General features: G+C 52.2%; 1 protein-coding gene across 1 annotated transcript in view; it reads left to right on the forward strand.

Annotated features, from left to right (window-relative positions):
- The first annotated feature begins 1,176 nt into the window (after positions 1 to 1,176).
- ABHD17C (abhydrolase domain containing 17C, depalmitoylase) overlaps positions 1,177 to 24,657 on the forward strand; it is a 44,991-nt gene continuing 21,510 nt past the window's right edge. Inside the window, exon 1 of the mRNA XM_069465631.1 lies at positions 1,177 to 1,859. Within this exon, the coding sequence (XP_069321732.1) occupies positions 1,267 to 1,859 (593 nt within the window). The 5' untranslated portion in view covers positions 1,177 to 1,266. The remainder of the gene's footprint in view (positions 1,860 to 24,657) is intronic.

The following is a 24,657-nucleotide window of genomic DNA, read 5'->3' on the forward strand; positions in this document are numbered from 1 at the left end:
ACGTTCCCTCTGTAAAAGCCACAACGAAAGTTACCGTGCTCAGGACAGCTGAGAATCAAAACCACAGGTCCGAGTGGTGATGGTGTCAACTCTGAGCCTGGAGCTGCCAGGCTGGCGGTCAGGGCAGAGCAGCTCCCGCCACTTCCTGAAAGGGGGTCCAGCTGCCAAACCAGGAGAAGGGGAAGCACAGGAGGCTCTGGGAAAACTGGCACCGCAGCACACACAGTTTCAAGGCACTGAGAGCTGTATTTGAAAAACCATTTTGAGGTGACTGCCAAGATTACAGTGGATTTGAATCAGCGTAAGAAATGATTAAGGACATTTTAAAATCCTGGATGCAAAACAATTCTAGAGAAACAAACTGTAAAGGACACCAAGTACCTACTTGCTACCCCAAAATCTACCCCACGTGGAACTAGAAAGGACAACAGGGTTTGTCGCTAACTACAGGACGGTCCCATTACAAGGGCTGACTCTGCAGATACAGGGACGTATAAAGGTCACACCCTGGCCCTGCAAGGGTAACACTGTTGCCACATCCAGAAACAGCCTCTGGTACAGGGAGAACTCAGCGGTGGCCATCCAGTCCCGCAGCCCCAGGACCCCTCGCGGGGCGGGACCTTTGGGCACTGAGGCGGGTCAGACCGCAGCGCAGACACCAAGAGGCAGACCTTTCGGGTTCCCTCCAGCTCTCTTCGCCCCATTGCTTTGCAGCAGATTCGCAGGGGCCTCCGCCCGTGGCAGAAACTTGGATTTGGGGAAGGGAGTCCCGGGGGGGGGGGGGGGGAGAAGGGCGAGGGGAACGGTCCGGTCCGGGAGGACACACGCCCCTCCACGGTCCCCTCCGGGGTCGGCTCAGCTGCCCGCGCAGAGCCCCTAGCCCTGACTCGGACCTCGGGCTGCGCAGCGCCCCCGCCGCCCGGTCCCGGGACACGCCTCCGGGCAGGGCAGGTGCCCGCCCCGCGCCCGGAGCCCCGCCCAGGCCCAGCCCGCGCCGCGGTCCCCGGAAGTGGCGGCGGGAGCGCAGCGGCGCGGGGGGCGCGCACGAGCCGGCCATGGCCGCCGCCGCCGCCGGCTTTGTGTGCCGCGCGCGGGCCGCGGTCGCCCGCGCCTCGCCCGGGCTGCGGGGCCGCCGCTGACCCGCCCGGCTCCGAGCGCCGCGCCCGCCCGGCCGGCCCCGCCTCCGCGCCCGCCCCCGCTCGCCGGCCCGCGCCGCGTGCCCTCCGCGCTCCGGGCCAGCCAGGGCCGGCGGGCGCAGCCGCCCCGATGCCCGAGCCAGGCCCCAGGATGAACGGCTTCTCGCTGGGCGAGCTGTGCTGGCTCTTCTGCTGCCCGCCCTGCCCGAGCCGCATCGCCGCCAAGCTGGCCTTCCTGCCGCCCGAGCCCACCTACACCGTGCTGGCGCCCGAGCAGCGCGGCCCCGGCGCGCCCGCCCCGGCCCCGGCCCCGGCCGCCGCCGCCGCCGCCTCCGCGGCCCAGCCGGCGCCGCAGCAGCCCGAGGAGGGCGCGGGCGCGGGCCCCGGCGCGTGCAGCCTGCACCTGAGCGAGCGCGCCGACTGGCAGTACTCGCAGCGCGAGCTGGACGCCGTCGAGGTCTTCTTCTCGCGCACGGCCCGCGACAACCGGCTGGGCTGCATGTTCGTGCGCTGCGCGCCCTCCAGCCGCTACACGCTGCTCTTCTCGCACGGCAACGCCGTGGACCTGGGCCAGATGTGCAGCTTCTACATCGGCCTGGGCTCGCGCATCAACTGCAACATCTTCTCCTACGACTACTCGGGCTACGGCGTCAGCTCGGGCAAGCCCTCCGAGAAGAACCTCTACGCCGACATCGACGCCGCGTGGCAGGCGCTGCGCACCCGGTGAGCGGGCGGGGGTCGCGGGCCTGGCGCGCAGGTGTGGGGTGGCGGAGGGGGCCTCGGGGGCCTCTGGGGCGGCCTGCGGGCATGGGGGCTCCTCCTCCGGGGCTGTGGGCGAGCGGAGAGCTCCCGGGCCTGCTTCCACACTCTCCGAAAACCCGCCCGTCCTCAGGTTGGTTCTTGGAGAGCTCAGACTGGATTGGCACGCCTGGGTGCCACTGGCCCACCGGCTGGGCTTCTGTGGTTACCGCAAGTGGCAGCGTGTGGGTGCCTCAGTACCGGGCAGAGAGCAACAACTTGGTTGTCCTTCGTTTGTGTGAGCTGACCCAGAGACTGCAGGTCCTCAGGCAGTCGTGACCTTGGCGAGGCACAGGAGTCTCGAGACCTCTAGACCCCTGTACGGTCAGTGGGTGTCACAGGGTACCCCTAGCAGACTTTTCGGTTGTAAAGTGCCCACAGGCCACGTCTGGGCCACCTTGGAGGCAGCTGGAGTGGGGGATGGTCCAGGAGTTTGCCTCCTGGGGGGTGTAGAGTAGCTGGCCGGCGGCTGCTGGTCTCAGCGACAGCCCAGGGTAAGTTTGAATCCTACGGGGCTCAGGGGAATCTCTTGACCTTGAATTTGCATTCAGAGGACTGCAGAGTACGTACCGAGGGCCGTTTACATTCCAGGCACAAACTGGGGGCATGGTTTAGGGGTCAGACCTGGGGAAACAAGCCAACGAAAAAACTCGGGTTTCATTCCTGGGTAGACAAAGGTCTGGGAAGTGGGCAAGTCCGGTCACCTGTTCGTGCTCCAGTTTGGGTGTCTGTGACCTTTCCCACCTCCCTCGTAGCAGTGATGGTGGAAACCCCTGGGGTCATGTCTATAACGGGATGTGATTTCTTCAGATGATACAGTCCCCGTAGTAAGTACAACAGGCGTTATTGTCACTGGAGACCCTTATATAGTTTTTACCTATAACCTATTTGGTTTCACGCACAGAGCCAGCATGAATGATTTTTCCATTCATGTTTATATATGTATGCTCAATGTTTATAAATTACTGCTTGCCTGTCTGGGAAAATGGCTCGTGTGACAGGGAAGTACTTAGTGTTTAATATACCTTGCATGTTTATGTTCTCCTACAGTCCGAAGGGGTGCCCTCATGCGGGTTACAGCTTTTCGAAAGTGGCTGAGGCAGATGAGAATGTATCATATGCAGGTGTATTGGGCCAGAATTCCCAAGCAGTTAAAAGCCACCTGTTCCTGTAAAGGGTTTCAGAAGTATGTGTCATACACAATCAATAGATTGCTAGAGTTTGCTCTTGGTAAAGGTATTAAAAATAAGGTTGGCGTTAGAGCTTTTAAAAGGGAAACATGAAAATCCTACCTTGAGTAGATTTTATTTAAAAATTTTTGTAGAATGTTGCTCCTCTGTGTGCATGTCTGCGTTAAAATAAAAGCCCGTCACGGGGTCATTTCTCTGCCCTGAACATGCAGGTGTGGCTGTGTTATGACATAGGAGAGGCGTGGTTACTTCCTGGAGACTTTTTTATCATATTGAGTTGAATTAAAGGGCATTGTTTCGGATAATGTTAAATTTTATATTACCTGATGGTATATCTAAGCCCATGGTTTGTTTAATATTATGTCAGAACTCCTATCGAAATTGATTTATTCACCTGTAAAATAGATTAGAATTTAAAAGCTAAATGAGAATCTTAGAATATGAAGAAACTTAAAAAACCTCTTGTCCTATGCTTTTCAAACTATTTTGACCGTGACCCCACAGTAAGAAATACATTTTAGGCCGGACGCGGTGGCTCACGCCTGTAATCCCAGCACTCTGGGAGGCCGAGGCAGGAGGATCACTTGAGGTAAGGAGTTTGAGACCAGCCTCAGCAACAATGAGACCCCATCTCTACTAAAACTAGAAAAATTAGCTGGGAGTGCTGGCGCCCACCTGTAGTCCCAGCTACTTGGGAGGCTGAGGCAGGAGGATCGCTTGAGCCCAGGAGTTTGAGGTTGCTGTGAGCTAGGCTGATGCCACTGCACTCTAGCCAGGGCAACAGAGGGAGAATCTGTCTCAAAAAAGAAAAAAAAAAAAAAAAAGAAACACATTTTACATCTTGATCAAGCACACACATATACATTTGTATCTATATATTGGAAACAAATGTTTCACAAAACAGTATTTATTCTGTGGGCAATGCACTTAGCAGAACACATTCTGCTTTATTTCACTGTAAAAATTAAAAACTAAAAGGCTGTTGTGAACTGCTAAATCCATACTTGTGGACACTGCTCATGTTCGGCCACCTCGCCTGAGATCTCACGGGGAACCGGCAGTCGGTCTTGTGACTCTAGGTTAGTGCTGTTCCCTGCACCACACAGTCCTTGTTACCAGGTTTCTCAAGAGGCGCATTTGTTATTCTACTGAAGAGGAGTTACCCGACTGCTGATCGCTGCCTTAACCGCCTTCCTTCAGGCTGTCCCCTGGGGCTCTGTGTGGTTCTGCTCTGATCTTGCCAGGAATGGACCTGTGCTCTGCCCAGTTGCAGCTCCTTTCACTGCACGGCAGGAGCGCCTTCTGCCCAGGCCTGCATTCTTCTGTGACTGGGTCGGACCCTCTTCTGTACCCCCAACCCCCACATCTTCTTTGGGGATCTCTCTCTTTTCTGACCTGGTCAGCCACACTGCTCGGGACACTGGTGGGAGAGGCTTGTCCTGAGTCATCCCCGTCCCTGTACTCAGATGATTCCCCCGGGAGGGCTGCGAGGTACCTGTGGCAAGTGCCCTGCGAGGTACGTGTGGCAAGTGCCCTGCAGCCCGAGCACCAGGCCTGGACCGCCCCGCCTCGGACCGCCCCGGACCTTCCCGTCCGGCCTTTTGTGCGTGCCCTTCTGCTGTGTGGAAACACCGGATCCTGCCTGGACCCCAGCTGGATCGGGGACCCTTTGTGTTCCCTGTGCCCTGGTGCCGGCTCCTCTGCCTGCGGTCATCACAGTGTCGCTGTGTGTGCTGTTCAACTGTGTCCCCACTAAATTGCAAGATCCCTGAGGACAAGGACTCTGTGTCTTCTCTGTTGCCACCAGTTGCTGGCAAAATGTCTTAAAATAATAGGCACTCATGACATGTTTGTTTAATGAGTTGCACACGTGGGCACCCCATAAATAAATGGGATAAATTCAATGTTTCCTCAGTTCAGTTCTTACAAAGACTCGGGTCTGATTTTACCTTCAGGGTTCAGTGTCCGTGGGTACAGCCGCAGACACACAGGGGTTCAGATGTGCTGACTTGGGGTCTGATCCACGTTGTGTCCATTATGCTGGTGTTGCTGTGATATTGAAATATCCGTCTCGGACAGAAGAGTAATAATAATCCTTCCTTAGTATTTGCCTTTTCTCCGTTCCCTGGGCCAGCTCCTGTGGTGCCCAGCCCCGCACAGGGCACTGCAGACACGAGTGCCCATTCGTGTGCAGACCCCACGCGTGGAAAGGCCACAAGGCCCCTCAAATGAGTATGAAAGTGGAAAAGTCATCTCGAATAAGGGTTTCAGGAGGAAGCACGTTTAGAGGTGAAAAGCCTAGGATTTCTGCCTGAGTCTGATCAGGGAAAAGAGAAACAGAACATGTGAATAGTTTGACATACGATGAAAGCACAGTGATGTTTCTAGAAAGGCAGTAGAGTGTTGGCTTGCAGCTGAGGGCGGGCACTGTGCGAGCGTCCCGTTAGGAGGAATGGGACTCTTGGGGACAGACTTGTGGAAGCTGAAGGAGGCCGAGTGTCTTTTGGGGTCACTCAGAGCCCTCCTCCTCCGCAGACCTCCTCCCTCCCTCCAAGTGCTCTCCTGCCCTGCGGCCCTGCAGGCTGTGCCCTCCCGTGCCCTCCTGTGCCCTCCTGTGCCCTCCTGTGCCTCAGGCTGCTTTGCTCCCTGGCGGGACCAGAATCTGCCTGTCACCTGCATCCCACCAACACTTACTTCTCTGTGGTTCTTTTCTGCGGGCCTTGCTTTTCTCTGGTAATACAGTTGCAAAAGATCTGACAAACTATTTCATCCTCTGTGTTAATGGGCAGTAACTCTGTAATGTATTCTCTTCTGAGCATGTTTGTTTTATCGAGGGTACTCTAGGAGGCTCAGTCTTAACTGAAGTTCAGCCTTAAAACTCTAGTGGTGCCATGGCGTATTAGTGGAAGAAGCAGTTAAGTGATGTAAGTCACTTAAATCATACTGTCCTGGGGTTACTTAGAGCTTACTTTTAAGGTCACCCCCTACCTTCTATTACTGCTTCTATCCTCACTCTCCCAATTTAGTAACTTCTCCGCTCTATTCAGTATTGATAATCCCACTTAAGACGCAGAGATCTGGCTTTAGGAATTGCAGTGTTCATTTGGTAGCAGCTTTACTCTCTGCTCGGGATTTCGCTTAGGCTTCTGCTGAAACCATAAATCTGCTTCACTTGGAGAAGCCTATGTACTGGAATCCAAAACATAAACACACGTGCACTTAGTAGATCATTATTTGGATAACAGGATCTTTTTTGTAGGATTGTTTTAAATAACAGGCTTCCTAATTTTGTCTGAAAGATGTGATTTACCAAAGTCAGACTAACACAAAACCTTTTAGACTAGGAAAATTAGTTCCAACTCCCGCACTCCCACTGACTCACTATGTCACTATCTTAGTCAGTTTTGTGCTGCTCCAACAAAATAGCTGAGACTGGGATATTTATAAGGAAAAGAGGTTTCTTTCCCACGGTTCTGGAGGCTGGGAAGTCCAAGAGCAGGGTGCTTGGCAGGCTTGGTGTCTGGGGAGGGCCCAGTCTCCACTTCCAGGACGGAGCCTTGAAGCTTCCTCCAGAGAAGAGCAAGATGGTCCCCAAATAGCAGAAAAGCCAGAGGGGCAGAAGGAGAGGGAGGGAAGAGAAGAGAGAAAGGAAGGGAGGGAGGGAAGAGGAGGGGAGAGAGACGTGCAACTTGCCCGGTTATGAAGAGCCCACTCTGAGCTAAGGCATTAGTGCCTGCATGAGAACGGAGCCCTCGTGGCCTAGTCACTTCTTAATATGGTCACATCGGCAGTTACATTTCAACATGAGTTTTGGAGGGGACAGACATTCAAACCATAGCAGTCACCTTGAACAAGGCACTCCACACTGTTGGGCTTCACATTCCGTCGTTTTACAACCTAGAACAATGGAATGTCACCCAACTGCATGGCTTCTGACGTGGTAAGTCTGCGTTTTGTGATTTTTTTCAGGGAAAGTACCTAGTGTTTTTAATTTACTTTTCTTGACTGCACTGGGAAGATCAGTGGCTTCAGTCTGGTACAGTGGATCTCAGCCCTAGCTGTACTTTGGAATTTCCTAGGTTGATATTTTTTAAAAGGTCTGTGATCTATACATATGAGTGTGTGCGTGTATGAGTGTGTGTGTGTGCACAGCCACAGTTGACATACATTAGCCTAGAAACATCTAAAAGCCAGTGTACCAAGATTGGCCTCAATTGTCATTAAGAGTTAAAGAAAACGGAAGGTTAGAGAAGACGCTGTTCCACGCCTCTGTATACAGTGGTCCCCTTTATCCTTGTGGATGTGTTCCAAGCCCCCAGATGCCTGAAGCCACAGATGGTGGCAAACCCTACATACACTATGTATTTTCCCATCCACACCTACCCATGGTGAGGTTTAATTTATAAGTTAGGCACAGTGAGAGACTGACAATAGCTAATAGTGAAACGGAACAGTGGTAACAATTAGTGCAGTACAAGTCACGTGACTGTGGCCTCTCTCTCTCCCAGCATCCAATCGCTCTGCACCTGGGGTAACAAACACAGATGTGTCCACGGGGAGGGGGACTGCTGTAGGTGGTGTTGGTCCCAGACCTTTGGAGCCCAGGAAACCATGAGAATAAGCCACATGAGGGGCAGCAGTTGAAGAGAAATCACCACATTCGTTTTTGCGAGACCCCCGGAGCCTCGCTGAGGCCGCAGCCTGGAACTTGGACGCTGTCGGGACCATTGGCCCTGTCCAGGCTGTCCCAGTGCTCTTTCCACAGACGAGCCTTTTCCCGCATTCGTGGTCCTTGTGCGTCACCGCGCCCCTCATGCCACTTTGCTCTGACTTGGCTGCCCCGAGCGGCCTCCTTGCTCGGGGCCTCCTGCTCGGGCCTCCTTGCTCGGGGGCTGTTCTCGCTTCGCCCGTTTGCTCCGGGGTGAGCGACGCTGGTGCAAAGGCGAGTGGAGAAACCTGGCCGCCACTCTGGGGGCCGCAGGAGGTCCTGGGAGAAGGGGGAGGTGGCCGGGGCGGGCATGTCCAGACAGCTCCAGTGCCAGGGTGACGCCTCTGCGCCAGGCTCTTGCCCCTCACTAGCGGTGGCTGGAGGGTCACGTGGGACGTCTCCACTCTCCACTCGGCCTCCCGTGTGTGACCTAAGTTCACTCTGACGGAGCATCGGCCTTGCGGGACAGACCACAGTTAATGCCATAAGCCAGGTCAGTGGAGCGGGGACGTCATTGCCCTTTGTGACCGAGGCACGGGCGTCCCTTGTGACCTGGAGTGGAAGGCTGTGGAGAAACAGGTCCCTTCCCTTTGCTGCCTCCCCTGTCTCCTGCCCCAGCGGACGTGCGCTGTCACCGTGGGGCCGCGGGGGAAAAGGGGGCTGCGGCGTGGACGTGGTCGGGACAGCCGTGGGCCAGGGAGGGTGGGACGGCGGCAGAGGGAGGACGGCAGGGGGAGGACGGCAGAGGGAGGGAGGACGGCAGAGGGAGGGTGGCCGAGGGAGGACAGCGGCAGAGGGAGGACGGCAGAGGGAGGGAGGACGGCAGAGGGAGGGCGGCGGAAGCTCCCCCACGCCTTGCGGCTCGGGTCAGAGGTCCCTGGCGTGAACTGGTTTAATGACTTATTTCTTCATTTAGGTGATTTACAGCCGGAACTGGTTTCCGGCCCTTATGTCAGAGCAACACAGGCAAGGTTGCCTCAAGGGTAACCTGGGGAGGAATGTTCCCCACAGTTCTGAGCTTCCTGGGATGTTTTTTTGGTTGGTTGGTTGCTTTTTGTGTGTGTGTGTGTGTTTAAGAGCATAAATTTTAAACTCAAACAGACCTGGTTTTAGGTCCTGCCTGTGTTTAGCTACTTGACCTCAGGCAAGTTTTCTAACCTTTCCTAGCTTCAGTTAAAATAATAATAATAACAATAGCCAGAGCCGCCTTGTGCCGGTGCTGACACCGGCCTCCCCGCACAGTGGGAGCGCACAGTGGGAGCGCAGCTGCAGGGGTGGCCTTGCTGTTTCGGATTGTGGATAAAATTGTCGGAGCTGTGATGGCCACATCCTCAGGTCGTGCAGAGAACCAGAGGCTTAGATCAGGAGTGTTGAAGAAATTGCTTCTTTTCTCACTCTCTGTGCACGGGAATGCCCAGGTCGAGCCTGCCCTGGTGGGTGTGGATGTCGGGACAGCAAAGGTTGCAGTTTTGTTTGCAGCTGAGGGGAAGGAGGCTCTGGGGGGGTGTTGCTGGTGGCCTGGAGAGCTCCGGGGAGTGGCGTGTGGGGAGTGGTGTGTGTTAGCATGGGAGATCTGATAGAAGATCTGATGGCGTTTCCTCTACCTAGGCGTTTATATCCCCAAAGGAGAGCTTCAAAGGAGAGGAAACCCTACCTGTCACCCAGCACCTGCGATTCCTGGTTGCCCCTTCCCTGGGCGGTTTCCAGGCTTAGCTCTTGGGAGCCGGGCGGGAACCAGACTCTGAGCACAGAGGCGGCTCCGCTCAGCACGTTCAGCTGCTCTTTCCGCAGAGGTGACCTTCAGCAGGTCGTGTTATCCTCCCCTGCTCCCGAGTCGGCCCAGGGACCCCGTCTCTGGCTTCCTTTTAAAATATGAATGTTCCCGTCATGCCCTGGACCTCAGAGTCCCGCGGCGGTTCCGGGGCTCTGTAATGGAGCTCATTGATAACCTCCTCGTTATCGATCCACTCGAGCGTGTTAAAGGACCATGGCACCGCGGTGAAATTGGAAACCTGCTTCCAGGAAGCCCCGTCACTGAGATTCAGTGCTCAGACTGAGCCACCCGCTGGGTGTCAGTTCCTTGCCAAAGCTCCCAGAAGAGCCCGACCTCGAGGTGGTTTGTCACCAGGGCACTGCTGAGATTTTCAAAGGAAAAGGGGTACAGAGAACCCCAGTTCTGGTTATTATTTTGCTCCTTCACTTTACGTTTTTATAAATGGTTACACTGAAATCTGAGCAATTACTTTGGGGGAAAAATGTACATGTTATGGACCAGAGCAAGAAAGTCAACCAGGAAAGACTGAAATTTAGTGAGTCTTTATTGGCTGGCCAGCGGCACGCTCTCTGGCAGGGAATCCCACCAAGCTTGGAGTGCAGCCCTGAGCACGGCTTTTGTGACAACTTATATACCCTCCACCATTGCACCACGTGGAACATCAAACATACACACCTTTGGGACATCTTAGGCAACAATTCCAGCTTCAAGGTTATGAGATCATCGAAAGACCTTCCGGTCCTATCTGAGTAACTATTTTAAACAGTCGAGTAAAAAGCAAGCAGGTTCGCAGAAGCAGATAGCATCAGTCCGAACAAAGTACAATTTCTGACAACCTGAATAAGCATTGTCAAATTTAACTTCATATAGCTGGGCAGTATTTGCTAAATCGACTCCCCCTTCCCTTGGACCTAGGACCTGCCTTAGGTCACTTTGATTATTCACTCATTGTACTAGCAGATAATCATCAGCACAGTCAATAATCCCGAGACCTTCTTTCTTTTCTCTGCATCTGGGGTGGACTGTGGCCTTCCGCCTAACTGGAGAGACCAGAATTTACGTCTGCTTATCACATAAAGAAGCCCATATTCAGAATATATCCACAAAAAGTGAGTTTGCAGACGTTAAGTATAGCCCTGCCAGCCCCAGCCGCTGTTACTCTGGTAATCAGAGTCTACCTTACCCCAAGCTGTTCTTAGTGATTGTCATGGACGTAAGTAAACCCTGTGCGATGATAATTATATCGACTGCAAAGGTCTGTGAGACCAGAGCAAGATGTTTGCATTCTGGTGTGACGTAGAGGCCCTGGGGCGGGGTGTGGGTGCTGGCCTCAGAGAGCCTCAAGATGCCAGGGTGGCTGGAGGGGCAGAGGGCAGGGGAGCCGTAGGGGACGATGCCCGAGAGAAACTGTGCGGGGCGGGGCGAGGGTCCGTCATCCAGGGCCTTGCAGACTCGCTCAAGAACTTGGGCTTTTAGAGCGTGAAAAAGGGAGTCACTGAGGGCTTTGGGCAGAGAGGTGAGGTGACCTGGCCTAGGTTTCAGAAGGATCACTCTGGATGTCTGGGTGACAAACTGGAGGGGCCGGCGTGTCGGGGGAACAGGAGGGAGACCAGTTAGGGTCCGGCTGTGGGATTTTAGGGGAGAGGGGCTGGTGGCTTAGCGAGAGCGGCAGGGCAGAGGTGCCGAGAAGTGCCCAGACTCAGGGTGTGTAGTAGAGGCAGAACCACCCGGCTTCGCTGATGCGGTGGGGGGAGGGGAGGCAGTGCCCAGGACACCTGGGCTGCCATTCATTGTGGGCGCTGGGAGTGGCCCGGGGGTGGGAGGGGCAGGTGTAGACCCGGTGCGAGGCTTTGGGTTTGCTGAGTGTGACGTGCCCGTCACGCCTCGGGTGGGAGAGCAGAGTAAGTCTGGAGCTCAGGCCTTAGGCCTGGCCTGGCCATAAATTTGGGAATTGTCCCTTCAAAGAAGGAAAGGCAGTCAGGCCAAGACAGACCGGAAGACCTGCAGTCTCGCCCGGACCGGGCTTGCCTCTGCCCCCACCTGCTCCAAAGTCGCCCTGTAAGAGCTCGATCCAGTCGGTTCTCCTGGCTCCGTGGCGTCTTCCATCCGTGTTTGCACCAAGCCTCTCAGGGAACCCGGTGCCGGAGGCTCGGAGGCTCACGTGACTCTCGGGAAGGGCCTGGTCTCCAGGGGTGAGGGCGGTGGTATCCGGTCGTGCGTGTCCTGTCTGTCTGGGCTGTGGCCCTGCGGTCACGCTCTGTGCCTGGACAGCGATCACCGGTTCCCCCTCGATTCCTCTGAGCACCCAGGAGGGCGGCAGGAGAGGGGCGATGTCCCCAGTGGGCGCTGGCAGCTCTGCCGGGGGTCTTTCGTTGCCGCCTGCTTCCTGGCTTCCGCTAGATGATTGAAAAAAACCCTCACACCGACTCAGTGTGGTCTCCTGTTTCTTGATGTGTAAAATGTGAGAGGACCGTAATTACTTTTGTGGGGTTAAGTATGTGGAAGATTACAGTTTTAATTTGCATAACGCCTCCTGCCTGTGTGTTTCTCTGTCTTTGCTCCTCGCACTGAAAATGGGACAAGACTTTCTTGGGGACTTCTGCAGGCATCTGGACCTCCCGAAACCCGTTCTCTTATTGTTTCTGAGTTATCCGCTTATCTTTACATTTGCTGAGGAACTGCAGAGTTAATTAATTACCGCCCCAAACAATTGGAGTCCAAACCTCTTAGGAGTTGTCCCTCCAGTTGCAACTCTTTTCTGAAAACAATAAAAGTTGCTGCCTGTATATTTATGAAAGAAAGAAAATGAGGGGCTTTTCTGTGCTCTGTACTCGAATGCCCTTCTCCAGCCGCACCTCTCCCCCGCACAGCCTGCCGGCCCGGTGGCTCCCTGCCCTGCGCCGTGCTCCATGATGGGGCCTCGGTTAGCTGTGGCCATATCTGCCTCTTCTGTAGGATGTGACCTCCTTGAGGACAGACACCGTCTGACTCTTTTTCAGCTCACCAGAGCCCCGTGCAGTCGTCCTGGCACCGAGGGCCCCGCCGTCCTCCGGCGTAGGTGGCTGAGGGGCAGTGTTTGCATTGAGGGCTTCCCGGGTTCAGACTCGGGTCGTCATCTCTTTTCATTCTGGGAATGGAGACCTGGATCTTCCTGCCGAGGTCCCGCTCCAGGCTCAGGTGTGACTGTGACCCGAGAGGGGAGGCGGACGAGGGGAGGCGGACGGGCGACAAGGACCCAGGAACTAAGATCCCAGCCTCAGCCAGACGTGGCATCCTTCAAGTGCCTGCCCTTCCGTGCAGAAGAGCAGCCTCACTGTGGGGGAGGCCCAGGAAGGGCGGTGGGAGCCCTGAGAAGAGAAGGGGGATGTTGGTCTTTCTTGTCGAGGGTGTGCATGCCTGTGTGTGTGCATGTGTGTATGTGCGTACATGTGTGTATGCATCTATGTGTGCATGCGCGTGTCTGTGTGTATGTGTGCACGTGTGTGGGTGTGCATCTATGTGTGCATGTGCGTGTCTGTGGGCGTGTGTGTAGTGTGTACAAGTCCATCGGCTACCGGTGTGAGACCCACAGTCCTCAGCTCGTGGGTCGAGGGTCATCTCATTCTAACATGTTTTTATAACACTTGGACAAAGTGGCTGTGGTTGTTACTGAGAAACAGGCGGATATTTCAAGAGTCAGTTGACAGGGAAACGAATGCAGAATTCAGACAAGAATTTCCTCTCTGGCTTCACTGTCTGTCGGCCTCATCTCCCCGGACCCAGGAGACCTGTGTGTTCACTGTCTTTCTCATTCCCCCTGGGATGCTGTTTATTAAAAACAAAACACAGCAAAACTTTATTACGGAAAATCTCAAGTTATACACAAATTGAAGAAAATATCAAGATGAACCCCGTGGCTGTCATCCACCTTCAACAGCTGTTAACATCCTGCCGTTCTAGTAGCTTCCACAGCTCCTGTCACGCTCCATCCCCGGTCTATCGTTACTGCTTTGTGTAGGTCTTTTTTTTTGAAGGAAAAATGTACGAGTGTTAAAATGCACAAATCATTCAAAAGCAGGTAGTTCTAAAAAAATGCACAAATCCTAGCTGCTGATTTCCCAGCGGTATCTTGCCGGCTTCCCCCGGCGTGCCGCGGCGACAGTGGCGTGCGGTGACTGGGGTGTGGGTGTGGGTTGCAACGTGAGAACGGAGGTTAAGGGAGTAGTGAATAAATTTAATACCAAATAGTCGCCCAAGGGAAGGCGTTGGGGTCTTGGCCACTTTTTTCAGCATCAGTCTTAGGAAGACAGAAAAGATCAGGGAGCTCAGGGTGCGCCCCATTATCCAGAACTAGGGGAACGCAGTGAGCAGAGCACCTGTCTGGAGCTGGGAGGCCAGCGGCTCCCAGTCGGGCCTTGAGACACACACCGCGTGGCCGGGGAGTCTCGTGATGGCTTGGGGCCCCATCGTCTCCATTACGCAGTAGGAGGTTTGCAGTAGGAGGTTTGCCTTAGATGCCAGTTCTGGTGCAGCCGGAGACCACTGGATGTCTGCTTTGTGCTGAGCACACTTCACACGTTGCACACTTTTAATCATCACCATGTCTATGAGGCGGGGACTGTCCGTTTCACAGAAGCAAACACTGAGCACAAGGCAAGATGAGCGACTTGCCCCCGGTCATACCACGGGGAAAGGTGAGCCCGGATTTAAACCAGGCAGCCTGACCCGGGGCCTGTGTTCTGACGTCAGAACAGACCCGCTGTGTCGGTGGTCTCCCAGCCCGGTGGGCGAGCGTCCGGAAGGAGCTCAGGGCAGTGTGCTGGGCACGGAAAGAAAACACCAGAGTTTACATTTCTCCTCGTTATTTACCATTTTTTATTGTTGATTTTTTTGTTTTCAATACCTGTAGATTTTATGTAGTGTTTCAAAACACATACACACCCTCATTTTTATGAAAAAAGGATGCATGCTTAAAAGTTTAGACACTAGTGCTCTCAATATTGTCACTAAATATATTTTTGGATTTCTTTTCTTAGAGTTATAGTATCTGAGCACGATAATAAAATGTTTAGAAATTTCAATCTTCCACAAATCGATGTATGCCAGGTGCTGTGCTAAATGCTAAGTACGATACTCTACAGCACAAAAAAATTCAATTTGCATTTTAAAAGATGACTTTGAACACCCTTGGAGAGACTTCCCCTCGTGGGATGCTGTGCTGTTATCTAACTGTATTCTGAGGACAGAAAATGTCTCCTGAATCTTTGAAAATCAATTGAAAGGAAGAAAAGAATTGAAATGGCCGCTTGGACGGGTGATTCTAACTGCTTTGCTGCGGTATCATGAGCTCTGATGGGATGAAGTTGGTCGGCTGAGGATTAGTGAACAGACACCTTGGTAACTTGCGAGCCTCATGTTGCAGAGGTTGGTAGTTAGAACAGCAAAGCCAGACCACTCGGGTTTGAATCCTGCTTGTTTAATCTGTGCCTCAGTTTGCTCTTCTGTGAAGTGGGGAAATGAGAGTCGTGTGTGTGTGTGTGTGTGTGTGTGTGTGTATAGTGGGGTTGTTATTCATAGTAAATGAGTGTTTGCAAAGCGCATACATGTAAGTTGGAGAAAATAAATTTCTAAAATTGCTACATAATATTTTATGTATTTATGGGATACATGTAGTATTTTGTTATATGCATATAATGTGTAATGATATATTCAGGGTGCTAGGTAGCCATCACCTGGAGTATTTATCATTTCTATGTGTTAGAAACATTTCAAGTGTTTTTTTCTAGCTACTTTGAAGTATACAGTACATTGTTGCTAACCACAGTCACCCTACTCTGCTATCGGACATTAGAACTTACACCTTTGCCTAAGTGCACGTTTGTGCCCACCGACCAGCCTCTACCCCCACACCCTTCCCAGCCCCCGGTGTCTGTCAGTCTCTTCTCTACCTGCAGGAGATCAAAGTTTTTAGCTCCCACATATATAAGACTCTTCCTTCAAGTTCCTCCCCACCAGCAAACTATTGCTAAATTAGGCCTCTAAACCAACAGAAACAATTATGATAAAAAGCAAATGCCACCCTCTGCCGCTTTACTCCTGGTACCCGGAGCCGCGTGGGGACAGTGACGTGTGGACTTTCTGCAGAAACACGAGGGCTTTCTGGTTGTCCAGTGTGCTGACTTCCCCTTGCTGCTTTCAGCGTTCGATAGTTATGTCTGGTTCTGTGTTGCCAATGCTTTTTATTTTGCTTTATTTCTTGTTCCATCCCCTTTCGTGAGCGTCTGACTCTGTCCACCTCCCCCGTCCCCAACTCCCCAACTCCCGGCGCCGGCGCCGTGGCTTAGCCTTCACTGCTTCCGTGTCCCGGTGGCGAACATCGCACTCTCTGGTAATCACAGCGACTTTTCTGCGGAGTTTCTATCATTTCAATGTGTACGTTTTAAACATCAGTAAATACCCTTGCTGTTGGAGCTCGTCATGTGCTAGAGCAGCACTTTCATGTCCAAAGAGACAATTCCAGACCACTCAGAGATCACGATTTCTAGGTCTTTCTGGATCAGTGCAACTGTGTGCTCCAACAGTGGCTTAAAAACTATATATTAAAAAGTTATATATTTAGCTTCGCCTTTGAATCATGATTTCGTTGTACTGCATTTTGCTTTTCCTGGATTTTGTGATCGCTTTTCTCTTTCTTGTTTAGAAAAGGATTAGGGCTTTCACCATACATCTTTGTGAAGCCTCTTTTGCATAACGCGCTCTTTCTTTCTCTTCTGGAGCTGCTCACTCCGTTGCGGATACCTGCTTCCCTGCCGTGACTCGCCCGGGACTCGCGCTCACCTGGGGCCTTTCCCTCATTGCCCTTCTTGGACGGACCCACCATTTTCTGGATTCGACGTGTTCTTCCTTAGTTTTCTTTCTAGTTTTGCTGGAGTTAAGTTCTTCATATCTTCAAAGGAATGGAGTGTAGGAGATAGACGTTCTAGAATCCACTGTGTGTGTTCATTTCTGGGTTGCAGATCAGCCGGCCTGAGGGTGTAGACGGCTTGTCCTGTACATTTGGGGCTCCCAGCACCTCAAATGCAGAGCCTGGTGCCGGACTGATTCTGGTTTCTTTGCGGTTGTCTTTTTTTCTTCTAAGGAAGCATTTAGGACTTTTTCTTTATTCTTGGTGTTCTGAAGTGTTACAAAAATATTCCAAGGGAGAGTCTTTTTAAAATTATTATGAATTTGTTGTGTTGAACACTTGGTAGGGGCCCTTACCAACTGAAGAGTTGGATCTTTTGGTCTGAGAGATGTTCTTTAATATTTCTTTCAAGATTTCTTTGCCTCCATTTCATGATTCTCTTTCTTATTATGACTTCTATTATGCTGACCTAGACTTTTCTTGTCTCTCATATTCTCCCTCTAGTCTAGTTTGTTTCGTATCCTGGGAGGTCTCTTCAACTTTATTTTCTGGCTTCTTGTGTTAAATTTTGTATTTTAGCCATCATTTTTCATCTCTTTTTTTTTACTCTTCAACTTCCCTCTTTCATAGCATCATGTTCTTGTTTTACAAATATATTTCAAATATATTTGAGTATACTCAAATCCATGAGTATACTTCTTTTTTTAAAGTCCTAAATGCTGGTCCCTTACTTGTCTGGGTCCTCTGTGGAGGGTCTTTGGGTCTTCCCTGCTGACAGCTTTCCTTATATGTTGGTCCTTCAGCTTGGTCATCAAGAGTTCAGTCACTGGCTCAGATTCAGGCTGAATCTTGGCTTTGCTGTTTGCTAACTGTAAAACAGTTTAATAATAACGGTATTTACCTGCCAGGGGTGTTGCGGATTGGATGGTTTAGTACATGTAAAGGTTTTAGAATTCTGCCAGGCAAATAGCAAATGCGTAGTAGGCGCTGACTGTCATCATCATCATCATCATCATCATTATCGTCATCATCGTCGTCATCATTTTCGGTTGTCAGGTCACACTGAAGAAGGAAAGATTGGGTGACAGGTTTGGCTTTCTCTGGGTGGTGTCAGCAAGTGTTCCTTGCCAGGCCTGTGCTGTGAGGGGAGAGTCAGACAGGGGCTCCCACACGTGGGCAGGCGTGTCGCCTGGCGGGCTTTGCCCCTGGGGGCAGGAGGCCCCAACGCCAGAATGAGGTGACTTTCCTTGGGAGCCCCAGTGAGAGTCTCGGCTCCCCAGAGGGCTTTGCGTTCCGTGTTGGGAGCGGGGTCAGACATGCATGATTTCCTGTCCAGACTTCCCATGACCTGTCTGTCCTTAGTGTGGTGCCAGTGTTGAGCCAGAGGCTCTCTGGGATCAGGTGGCTCCCACCTCCCCTGCAGCCTCTGGTGGCCCCTCTGGACAACTGTCCCCACCCTGTCTATCCATTAGTACATTCCGTGTACCTTCTGTCGCCGAGAAATGTGTTGAAATTTCTTCTGATTTTGCCCAATCTTCCTCTTCTCTCTGCTGCTGTCAGTTTCTTTTTGGACATTTATGCTTCTTTTTCAGTGGGGTTTGGGTTGGTTGGTAAGTGAACAGATGGGCTTGGGTCATCATTTTGAACTAGAACCCAAGGGAATCTTTTTTTACAAAGTGTTTTCCTGAGATGTGATTGACAGACAGAAAGCTGTAGATACTTGATGTATACAGCTCGATGCGTTTGAAGTTTACACCTGTGAAGGCTTCAAGCTGTCATCACCGTGAATGCCACAGACTTACCCGTCACTCCGAAAGCGTCCTCCCACCCACAGCCCTGGCTTTCCCTTTTGTGATAAGAGCACTTTGTATAAGATCTTCCCTCGCAGGAACTTTTTAAGTATATGATGCAGTATCGTTAATCACGGGCTCTGTGCTGCATGTAGATCTCAAGGTATTATTTACTCTGTGTAACTAAAACTTCGCACCCTTTGATCAGCATCTCCCCATTGCTCCCCCCGACCCCTGGCGAGCACAGAGCTGCTCCCCACGTCCGTGTGTTTGCCCGTGTTACGCTCGACATGTACGAGAGATCATGCCGTATTTTTCTTTCTGTGTCTGGCTTATTTCACTTGGTGTCCTGCCCTCCGGGGCCATCTCTGTCACCAGCGACGGGGTGTCCTTTCCGCAGGCCGAGTGGTACGGTCGGCCCCCTGTGTCCTCAGAGTGAACCAGCCTCACTTCCAAACTATAATATTCCAGGGGTGCAGAACTCATGGATTTGGAGGACCAGCTGTTCATATCCGAGGGGGGTCCTGGGACCCCCGAGAATACCGCGGGACGACTGCATTCCTTTGTGTGTGTGTGCCAGGTATCTTTATCCGTTTGTCCGTGAATGGGCATGGGCATCTTTTAAACTGCTAATCCCATTTCATAAGCCCATGTTTTCATTGTCTGCTGCCAAGGCTGCCACACCTGCTGGCGATCAGGGCTCCCCGTCACCATGACCCCAGGGGTCACGCTGACTCCCCAGCCTGTGTGAAGGGCACCCCCAGAGTGGCCCTGAGCACGGCCCTGAGCAGGCGAACATGAGTCTCTCTGTAATTAACGCTGACGGCCAGCTCTGTGTCACTGGTGTCCACTAGGGAAGGAGCTGACTAGGTCAGGCTGTCGGGCCTGTGCTTGTTCCTTCTTGAGTGACGCCACAGTCCAACGGGGAGCATGAGCGATTCCAAAACTCCATCTCCGTCTTGCAGAGTTGATCAGGCTCAGCTAGCACGTGCTAGATGACTCTTTAGAGATGTTTTATTAATTTACAATGAGAAATATTAGGTAAAGCAGATGTTTGAATTGTTATAAACACATTGTCTCTGTACAGACAAAATCCACAGAAAGCCAAATTACCAAAGGCTTGTTGGGCAGGTGGCGTCAGCGCAGGCGGAGTGGCCGCCGCTTGTCCCGGTCCCCGCCCCGGGGGGCGTCGTCCTCCCCCGCGAGGTGGACAGGAGTTTGCGTTCCCCTGTCCGTGTGGCCTGTCCCCGTGACGGTGTTAGGGCCTTTGAGCAAAATGAATTTAAAGCGAGGCTCAAAATAAAATGCTAGAAAATATTCTGTGCATTATGCTCTAAATGTGTGCACATGACAAAAGGCAACGGCTTGGAATGGCTGGTCCCTGTAACTGAGCAACTGAGCATGCGCAGAGGGAGCGTGGGGGCGTGGGGACGCGGGGTGGGCGGGGCGTGTGTGGGGGACTCACCTGAGCTCGGGCTCCGGGAGGCAGCGACTTCCCTTCCGTTGGGGCCTCAGACCCTCGGCTCTCCGAGGCTGGGGTCGGAGCTCCGTCGCGGGAGGAGAAGAGGCCGGGGCGTCCCCACTGTCGTGCGCGGCGCACGTGCCCACGTCGGGCTGCACCTCGGCCTTCCTGGCTCCCGAGGCTTTGCCACGACAGCCACTGCTGTCGCCAGGACGTGCCTTTGCAGGAGGCGGGTGCAGGAGCCAGCGGTGGGCTCCACTGTGGGGACCCTTGGACACCGCCGTGGGCTGCGTCCCTTCTGCGGGGACAGCGCCGTGCGTGAGCCTCCCGTGCTCCGCTGGACTCTGGGGACAGGCGCTTGGTCCTGGCCGACGAGGAGGGGACGCCGGCAGCTGACGGGAAAGGTGGCCCAGACCACGTGGACTCAGATGGGGGTTGGAAGGCAGAGAGGGACAGTGACCCTTCACCCCAGCCAGCGTCCCCCGCCAGCTGTTGCCCAGCAGGTGCGGAATGGAGCTTCCCAGCCAGACAGACGTTTTGGGTAAGTTTGACTGTTGCCCTAGCTGCGTCATGCTATTTACATGGGGTTACAGTTTCCATGTTCTGGGACTCCGGGGCTTCCACTCACTCGGGAGGCATGTGAGGCGCCCACCTGGGGCCTGGCGCTGGGAGGGGAGGGACCCGCCACGGCCAAGTCCCGTGGGCTGCTGGATGGCGGAGTCTCAGAGCAGCCCGGTGTGCGTCCTCCTGGCCCCAGCACTCCAGCAGTTTGTGATGACAGAGGCCTCAGACACCCTGTGGACGTCTTCTCCACCCTAAGCAGAAAATCGGCGGCATAATCATTTATTAACCACTCAGGTCGTCATCATAGAAATTGGGTGTTGCACGGTGCAGTGATTTTTGATTGATGATTGATTTATATCTGGTCTAGAATGGCGTATAAAATATAAAAAGAGATAGATTACAGTAAGGGAAAAACATAAACAGGGTTGGAAACATAAAATGGAGTTACAAATGAGGTTTAAAAACGCCTCCCGTGGTGAGCCTTTGTCTGTACCGGGCGGCCCGCCGTGGGCCTGAGGGTGATGGATGTCCCCACAGGTAGGTGCCCTAGGACAGCGGTCCCCAACCTTTTTGGCACCAGGGACCATTTTCTATGGACTAGGGGTGGAGGGGATAGTTTGGGGATGATTCAGGGACCATTTTCATAGAAGACAATTTTTCTACGGTCTGGGGGTGGGGGGGTGGTTTTGGGATGATGCAAGGGCATTGCATTTCTTGTGCATTTTGTTTCTGTTACTGCTCTGTAATATATAATGAAATAACTATGCCACTCACCATAGGTTGGGGACCCCTGCTCTAGACTGCTTTTTTCTCCACCTCTTCCTCTTTCTCTTTCTCTTCTTCTTTCTCCTATTCCTCCTCCTCCCTGTCCTTGGTTTTGCCAGGGGTGGAGTTTTCTGCTCTGGTTCTTTTGTAGAATCCTTTCATTGGAGGTGGGTTTCAGGGGGGGGAAATAGAGTCACATAATTTTCGTTTGCCAGTTTTATTACTGATGCATCAAAGGTCCTTCCAAACCTACACCAGGTAGTTATCTTAGCTATATAACTACTGTCACTGTGTTTTTATCCTCCGGGTCCCCGCAGAGTGACCTGAGTGAAACGGTCAAAAGATTGCGGGGAGAAGGCGCACGGCGCCGAGGGGGTTGCCTGGCCAACCCCACGCGGCGCGAGGCCTCGTTCACCCAGGGGTGCGGGTGCCGGCCGGGCATCCATGCTTGTCTCAGGGGGGAGGCAGAAACGAATGCAGCCTAACTGGCCATACTCGCCCCGAACACTTAACCCATAAAAGCAGGAAATTTTCTCTGCCATTTCTGAGCTAACAGACCCTTGGAAAAGAGATTATCTAGAGTCTTTTCTTCTCAGACGTTCTCTGAGAACAAGGGGGAGTGTATCTTCTTTTTTTTTTTTGGCCAGTGCTCTTTCCACACTGCTGTGCTTTCTCCATGTGCACTTGGGAGCCACTACAGTGCTTTCTCAGCAGTTCCTTTCATAGGTATTTATTTGTCTGTCTGTCTGTCTGTTTATTCAGATAGACACTCCCTTAGAGCAGCTCAGTAGTTCAGTGCATTTAAATAGAGATTTGGGGTCTTGCTTTGTTGCCCAGGCTGGATTCAAACTCCTGGGCCCAAGTGATCCTTCTGCCTCCGCCTCCTGAGTAGCTGGGACTGTAAGCACAAGCCACTGTGCCTAGCTTGTATGTTTTTCCCCCCATTTTCAAGGATCTTCCCCTCCTCTCCTGGTTAATTATTTTATTATTGTTATTTTATTTTATTTTTTTTTTGAGACAGAGTCTCACTCTGTTGCCCAGGCTAGAGTGCTGTGGCATCAAGCTCACAGCAACCTCAAACTCCTAGGCTCAAGCAATCCTACTGCCTCAGCCTCCCAAGTAGCTGGGACTACAGGCATGCACCACCATGCCCAGCTAATTTTTTTCTGTATATATTTTTAGCTATCCAGATCATTTCTTTCTATTTTTTTAGTAGAGACGGGGTCTCGCTCTTGCTCAGGTTGTGGTTAATTACTTCTTTTTCTGTTGTTTTTGTTATTTGCCTTGTGGTCAGAGAATGTGTCATAGCTTCCATTTACTTTGATTTTAAGATTGGTTCCTTTTTAAACTTCGTAGACCCTTTTCACGTGTCTCGTGATTTCTCCCCGATTGTTCCTTCAACGCGTCTATAATTGCCTGGTTCTGAGAGTGGAAATAAGTTTTGTCAGAGGTCATGTATAGCTCTGTTCAAATCTTGTAGTTTAAGACAGGGGGAGAAAGAAATGTTTAATTTAAAGTGCAAAAACAAAACACGATTAGCTTGTTTGAAAGTGTGCTAGCAAGTGTGATGAATCCTTCTTAGGGAGACCTGGCCTTGCTGGCTTTTCCAGGTCCCCAAACAGCTGAACTGTAAACCCTTTCTTTCCCCTCATGCTGAGCGACCCGAATCCCTTACAGTGGCTCAGCAGTTCAGGGTGTTTCAGTAGAGATTTTGGGCAATCAGCCGGTGGAGAGGGCAGGGTACAGTGTCTGGTTGCTTGAGAAACTTAACGTGAGAAATTCAAACTATTCGGTTGTTTGGCAGGTGGCACCTCATAGCTCTGCTGCGAGTCTGATAAGAATGTTCTCCAGGTCTTGGCCAGCCCTGCTGTCCTAGAAGGTCCGAATAGTCCGGATTCTTTGGAGCCACTCTTGATCCCTCGACTAACAATCAATGTCATAGCAAAGGGTTCTTTTAAAATTAGAGTATAGTCAGTGCCCAAAAATACAGACAGTTTCCCTGAGACAACTGGGAACGTATTGGGTGAGAGAAAGGGGGAGGGAGAGAGTGCACACGAGGGGACGGTCCCAGCGTGGTGTTTGCAGAACCAGGTGCAGGAGGACCCGTGAGTGCCCCCGAGGTCTAGTGTGTGCTGTCCTTTGCCCTGACTGCTGCCTACTGTCCTACACCCCGAGTCCGGGGCTTTCCTAGGAAGGTTCTGGTGCCCCATCATTTAAAAACGTGCGTGTGGCAGAGGGAGAAGGCTGGGGTCACATCCTGAAGCAGCTGGCAGCCCCTCACTCCTGACTTCACCCCCCTACCCACGGCGCGGCGTCGCTGCGGCCATCCTTGGTGGCTCCGTGGGGACGTGGCTCGGAGCAGAGGGACCTAGCTTTGGAGGCAGGCATCTGAGCTGGGCCCACACAGTCAAATTAATTATTTAAAAGCACAGATTTTCCAGTCTGTGTTCGTCTGAAGAGTTAACAAGGCGTGAGCCTCAGCCACGTGGAACAAACTGGCAGGACTTTAACCTCAGGCCCCTACTCAGAGCCCGGCCGGCATCCACGGTCCGGTCATTAGACCGTGAGCCCCGTGAGGACAAACCAAATCTTCCATGTTCATCATCGTACCCTCACTCTGTGGCATCGGGGCACATGCGGGTGCTTGGTAACCATTCGGGAAATAGATTCTTCCTTCCCTCTGTCTGGTTGCCGGGGGGGCCTCCCTGAGACCCCAGCCAGCGTGTAGGCAGGGAACAGTAGCGCGAAAGCTCACTCGAGGTATCTACCAATATTATGTAATATTCGATTCAGCTGTGCATTTGGTGCACACGTGTAACTGCTGTGTGCCAAAGAAGTGTGAATATGAGAACGTAACAAAATCTTAATATTTTCATAACTCTTTTGGCCCTACTGTTTCATGTTTTTTCAGTCCGAGGTACCCTAATATGTTGCAGGAGAGGGTGAAAATATGCTTCTTTTTCACAATAAAAATGCATACAAATAGAGCTATATTGTGGAAAGCAGTTGTTAATACTTCATAGAAAATATTATATCATTCCGATTTCTTTCAAATTTGGGGTTAAAAAAACAATTCTTGACTACGTTTTATTATTATAGTAAAAACTCTCCTTCTCCATATATATTACTTTAGTTGATGAGAACTCAAAAACCAGGGTAAATTATCAACAAGGAGTCAGATATATTAGAAAGAATAATGCAGGAACATTCCAGGGCTGAGGAAAGGAATTTGGACATTTAATGTGTTGAAGTGCCCGGTGACATCCTGGACGGAGTTTTAGAGAGACGGGATTTGTCTGGGGTCCAGTAGGTCTAGAAAGAGGAGAGAACCCAGCTGGGAAAGCGGACGGGCGGTGAAGCCACTGTCGGAATTGTGTTACAAGCTGGGACAAGAGAGGCTTAACGTGGGCACCTAGGAGCAGACGAAAGGAGGTTAGAGATAAGCCTCGCTCAAGGAATGGGACCGATTTCGTATGCTCAGAACAAAGGACCTTGGATCCCACAGCAGATTCCCAGGAGCGCTGCCTGAATCGGGGGTCCCCTGTTACCGAAAACTCTGCACTTGTCCCCGAGGTCGCATCAGAAGA

The sequence above is a fragment of the Eulemur rufifrons genome, chromosome 3 (genome assembly GCF_041146395.1).
Source record: "Eulemur rufifrons isolate Redbay chromosome 3, OSU_ERuf_1, whole genome shotgun sequence".
NCBI classification, from domain to species: Eukaryota; Metazoa; Chordata; class Mammalia; order Primates; family Lemuridae; genus Eulemur; species Eulemur rufifrons.